The 5,764-nt window shown below is 36.0% G+C and overlaps 1 protein-coding gene across 5 annotated transcripts in view; it reads left to right on the forward strand.

Moving 5' to 3' along the window:
- Positions 1-2,901: 2,901 nt before the first annotated feature.
- The window catches only part of LOC108746466 (insulin-like growth factor-binding protein complex acid labile subunit), an 11,627-nt gene continuing 8,764 nt past the window's right edge, over positions 2,902-5,764 (forward strand). For 2 of the 5 annotated variants that reach the window (XM_018483261.1, XM_018483265.1), the window contains exon 1: positions 4,432-4,734. Coding sequence is in view for 1 of the 5 variants with exons in the window: in XM_018483260.1 (XP_018338762.1) it covers positions 2,949-2,996 (48 nt within the window). In the remaining 4 variants the exon portion in view is untranslated. Of the gene's footprint in view, positions 3,064-4,431; positions 4,735-5,764 lie in introns of those variants that run through there. The other 3 variants (XM_018483260.1, XM_018483262.1, XM_018483264.1) reach the window with 3 other exon arrangements.

Below are 5,764 nucleotides of genomic sequence, written 5' to 3' on the forward strand. Positions count from 1 at the left end.
ATCTCTTATCAGAACTGTGAGACAGACACTGTTTCATATAAATAATTAAATGAGCAAAAAAAAAATATCGTTTTCCCACAAAAATATTTTAGTCTTTAGAATCGATTTTCCTTTATTATTCTAAAAATGCTAATTTTTTAGTTGTATCATTTTTCTATTAACGCGTTTTAAAATAAACAACGATATATAAACAAACAAAAAATGAAATCAACAAACTAAATTTACAATTAAAGCATTGCAAATTGATGCGAATATAGTAAAAAATTTACAAATGATTAATAAAATCAGAAGTGTAAATGTGCGTGTGATGATACTATTAAGGATTTTAAAAATAATTATAAACAGGATAGAAAAATATTTACAAATAAACACGTTACAAAGAAACACGTAATGATCAAGAATTTAGAATAATACAAACACAGCTGTGCATAGATATTCAATACATATTCAAGCTGTAATTGGTGGAAACCGCGGTTTGTTTTGTTGCATCGAAATGATAGTACGCGGATTTCAAAACAGTCAAAAAATTTTCTCGTCTGTCCGAGCGGAGTCATAAATAATTTTGCGATAGATTCGTTTCACCAGTGAAAGAAAAAGCTGTATGGACGTATACGTAGAGTCGAGGCGACGTTCTAACTCGTAAAACTCGTTAAACAATCAAAGAGAATAACCGTGGTGATTCATGCTAGTGTGACGCAAAAGGGATCTTCCATTCGTGACACGGTACAAAGGTGACTCTTCCTGTGATTTCAAGTTGGCACGTATTTATGAAACTATTCAGAATGAATTCCGATCGGAATTGTTCAATTATTCTCTAAATTTTTATTAGGGTGTGATACACAATTTCAAATATGACACAACTAAATGAAATAAGATTTTGATTCAATTTTCAAAGTTCAAATTATTTTTTCCCGTTTGATACTGTTACGTCCAGAAAACTCCCACGATTTTCTTTTTCGTGGAGAATTGAAGTTTGTTAAACTTTTCCAATGACCCGTTATGATAACCAAACTAAAATCCACGAGAAAAGACTTAAATAGTAATAAAATCTCCCCTTTTAAATAAAAAATCTAGTATCTGCTTTTCTATCCTCATAACTGTCATTCAAAGAAAAATAAAAGAAAATGTGCACTATAAAAATGCCGAAATCTCCTCAAACGCCACGGAGTGGTGTAAAAAGAAATAATAAAGGAATAATAAATATACCTATTAGAGGGACGTCCCTAACGTCAAGATATTTTCTAACGGTCAAGTCGCGGACCGATTCCCACGGATTCGGAGTCCGTGATCGTAAAATCGAGAAGCGACACTGAACGTGTACATTTCTCAACGCACCCTCTGCGCATAACTTTAAAGAAAGGCGTCATAAAATGAAGAATGACTTGCCTACAGATGTCATTCTTACATAAGTCATATGAACAGATTTCATTCTTCGGTGTTAATTATTATATTAATCAATATCTTCTTAAAAAAAGGTAAAAAAAGGCGCTAAGAATATACGTGCTTCTCGAATAAAATCTAAGTGTCCAACCTAATTGATAACAGTTTTGATTCTTCTTAGTCTAACCCAAGTAATGGCAGCTTTAATTCTGTCTTCTTCCTCTTCTTCTTCTTCTTAGGTCTCTGATCTGTGTTACACCTCTTTCATATGGTTGTGGTGCGCTGATTATTCAATTGCCACGACCATATGGGACCTATAATTTCAATGCCGGTTCCAAACGGCGGATTTTTTGAAAAGTGTTTCTATGGGCAAGGATACTCTTGGGAGATTGCTGGCTTTTCCGAGAAGAGGCACGAGCGTAAAATGTTTTGATTCCTACTGGGATCGAACCCGGGACCTCTGATATGATACCAGTGAGCTATCTGCCATCTCACGCTTCTAATTCTCTGTCAAAAATTATTACTCCTTGAAAAAATTAATACACCAAATTGAAAAATTAAACCCCAGATGCTACAGTCTTAACTAATCAAGTTAAATTCTATCAAATTAAAATAAAAAGTAAAACCCAAGCGGTACTATCTTCGTTATCTACTTAACTCTAACGATATGTATCATTCGTACAAAAGATTTGATGTCAATAATTAGTGCCAAGTTAAATTCCAAATTAAATAAAGAATACAATCCATAATTGTGTTACCTTATTCAAGTGTTATCACATTTTTTCCAATCGGAATTCATTTCACGTTCTGTTTCATGCCGTTCTGTTAACGATTTTCTTGTTTTTGTCTTGATTTCTGGAAAAAATCTATTCCTGAGAAATCTTGCGGAAAAATCTCCACTCTGTCTCTCGTTATAAATAATTAAATACTTCTCTCGGTATAAATAATTAAATACTTCTATTTACAATTCGTTACGTGTGTATTCGTTATCGATTACTATATCGGAAATTAACTACGATGATTGCACGACCAACAGCTTCTTGGAAAAATGTGGACGAAATGAAGTCGTCGTCGATGACGAATCCGTCAACGATCATTCTACAACCAGGCACGATTCGCGATAATCGAGCGCGTAAACACGAATATAATATGCTATATACGTGTGACGGTACGTCAATTTTGCCATCGTTTATCTCAAGTTTAGGCCTGAACTTCTTTTCTTTAGCTGAACTTCTTGCATGATTCGTCTTTCCTTTTTCTTCTCACTTTTTTTCTTTCACATTGGACAGTAAAAGAGAAAAGATGAACCGTGCAAGAAATGCTGAAAAGAATAGATCTTTCTTTTAATTCTCCCTTGGGAGAGGCGCTGCAGGTTTTTTAAATCTGGTCTCTCCGGCGTCATTCTCGAGCAGCCTGCGCGTCGTACGAGCGACGCATGCGCGCGTCTCTCCCCCCCCCTCTCTCCTCGCCCCGTCACGCGGGTCTATTCGTATGTAGCCGGTATTAATCAATCACCTGTTTCACCGTGTACGCGATTCTTTCTTTTTACGCGATCAACTACTGCGCACATGAGGATCCCGACCGGTTGTGAAAAAACGAGCGCAATAAAGGAGAACGTGAGTCGAAAACATATTTTGACGTGTCTACTCGCTTGGAATGATGGGACACAGAGTGTGTATTGCAGTGAGTGAATTGTAAAACGATGAGTAATTAATTTCGAATCGTCGCGCAAATGTCTCTGCTTGAAACGGAGAGCGATTCTCTCGGCATCGTAATGAGAAATCGGAGTAGCGTTCGTTAACTTTTACAGGACGGGAAAGTCATATTGGAACTGAAATAATATTAAATTTTGAGACGAGAAATACAATTAAATAATGAATTATACGAATTTTATATTTAAGGAAACTGTAAGATTTTTAAAAATAGAGAGAGACCCCCCCATCCTCTAAAGGTTAATTGAGGATAATAATAGCATATTTCGAAAACGTATATATTTAATGTGTAATATAAAAAATGCTTTCCAACAAGAGACACAGAATCACGCGTCATGTATCATTTTATTCTTATTGTAATATTCGAATATTAAAAAGGGATAAAATGACACATCATGCGTGTCAATGCGTGAACGCATTCACAGATGACATAATGTAACACCATAGATCTGTTTTTTATTCACTGCATTAGACTGCACTAGAATTATCTTTTTTGCTTTCGCCAAGTATCAAACATACAATTCATTTTACTTTCCAAAATTGTATACTAGTTTATCCACAGAAAACAGACCTAATGAATCATTACATTCTTGATAGCTAATATCAAACAAAAATGAAATAATCACTGCGTTACACTGTGCCGCTAGGCTGGAAAGCAAACATATAGTGTTTGCGAAATTAGTGTTTCAAAATTGATTTTACATGATTTAAATAAATTACATGATGAATGTTAAGGGCGGAAGGGCTTGTAGCGTTTTTCATTGAACTCTACGTACGAATCTCAGTACGCACTTAGTGCACATTAAAGCTGTTGTACACTATTCTAATCTAAATATAAAAGTGAGATATCTCAATTGATAAAGTGCCCAGTTATTTTATCAAATGGCACAATAAAATGTATTCAATATTTCGCGATTTCATACGTTTCTATATTTTTATCAAACGTACATCTTTATATCGATTTGTGTACGACTTTAAAAGTGCACGTATATACACAACAAGTATAATGTATAATGCATAAGAAAATAAACCAAAGAAAATGAATCAAAGTCCTCTCTTCTTTCCATGGAATGAAAGATTGATTGACTTTTTGATGACTTACGCAAAAATCTGTGCTTCTGCCCTAAATCTGAAGCGCCACGTAACAAATCTTCCATTATCGCGGCGCAGTCAGCGTTAACTCCGCTTAAACATCGTCGTCGGCATGGTCGTCGGAGAAATGTAAACAAAACGTATCTCTCGCGCGCGCGCAAGAGAGACGCGCGTTTACGCGGAAGCCGCGTGCCTCGTTTATAACGTCCGTGTCGCCGTGATTTTCCTTCAGTCACCGAATCGCACGCATTACGGCGCAGTTTGACTTCGCCGGCGGTTCTACTTCTTTTTTTTTTCCTCCTCGCATATGTTTCGAGCGCGAAACACGTTTGAAAAAAAAAAATTAGCACTGTCGCGCAAGCGCACATGTCCGACGTCAGATTTCGCCGTGTCTCCGCGCGAACTTTCTGCTCCCGCAACGAATATCGTGCTCGTTATCGGGATACGTTATCGGGCCATCGCGTTCGCACGCAGATCGCGATAACAGGCGATAACGCTCGACGAAGTCAACAAGGTCCCTCGCCGGAAACGTCGCATCCGCGTCCTCACGGTAAGACGAGTCCCTCGCCTCGCCCGATGGACAGGTCATACTGACCGTCCCGGAGAAATTAGGAGGTTAGGAAGAGCGAGGTCGCGTTCAATCCGAAAGCAGTAGCGGGATTTTCTAACGTCTTATAGACGATTGTCGCTATCGCTGGGGGCAATCAATGAGGGTCTTTTTTCCAGGATTGTCCTTGCCATTGGCTGTTGATCGGTGATTAACAATAGCGACAATCGTCGATAAGACGTTAGAGAATCTCGCTACAGGACCGGCTGAGACGACGACCCACAATTGGGTTTGATATTTTTTTCTTGTAAAAAAATTTTCCTCTTGTAAGGTGTTTCAATAAAACAGTTGTTCCAATGCAAGACTTTTTCGATAAGAAATCTTGAAATCAAATTCCTCCGCTTGATCCCTGTTGGACGAGCCTTGCTCCGAGATGTCTCTCGAGACTTCTTTACAAATTGGAGATAATTGTACGCGACCGGCATGCGTATAGTAGATATACAGGGTGTCTCAAAATTATTTGTTTGATAGTATATTCTATGAACTAAAATAATAAAAAAAAATATTAATAAAACAGAGGTATGTTTTATTAATATTTTTTTTATTATTATAAAAAGTTATTAAAAACATATAAAATGTATACAGAAAAAAAATAATTTTATTTATATTTCAAATTGCCATCTGCGGTGTCTGCCTATATCAATATAAGTTTTACATTGATGTGATTTTGAATTTATTATCTCTTTTAGCGAGGAAATTTCCAGAAGGGTTTTATCTATTCTTGCAAAAAAAGAAGGTAAATTCAAAATTACATTGACGACTTATATTAACATGAGCAGATTGTGATTTGAAATGCAGACTTGATAAATTGTTTTTTTTTATATTTTATATTTTTTTACATACTTTTATAATAACTTTTAATAAAGCATTTAAATTTATTTAAAAACCTATGTTATATCTTTTCTATTATTCCAGCTCATAAAGTATACTATCAAATTTTGTACGAGAAATTCGGGACACTCTTTGTAATGTA

Source organism: Trachymyrmex septentrionalis, unplaced genomic scaffold, assembly GCF_001594115.1.
Source record: "Trachymyrmex septentrionalis isolate Tsep2-gDNA-1 unplaced genomic scaffold, Tsep1.0 scaffold171, whole genome shotgun sequence".
Taxonomy (NCBI): Eukaryota; Metazoa; Arthropoda; class Insecta; order Hymenoptera; family Formicidae; genus Trachymyrmex; species Trachymyrmex septentrionalis.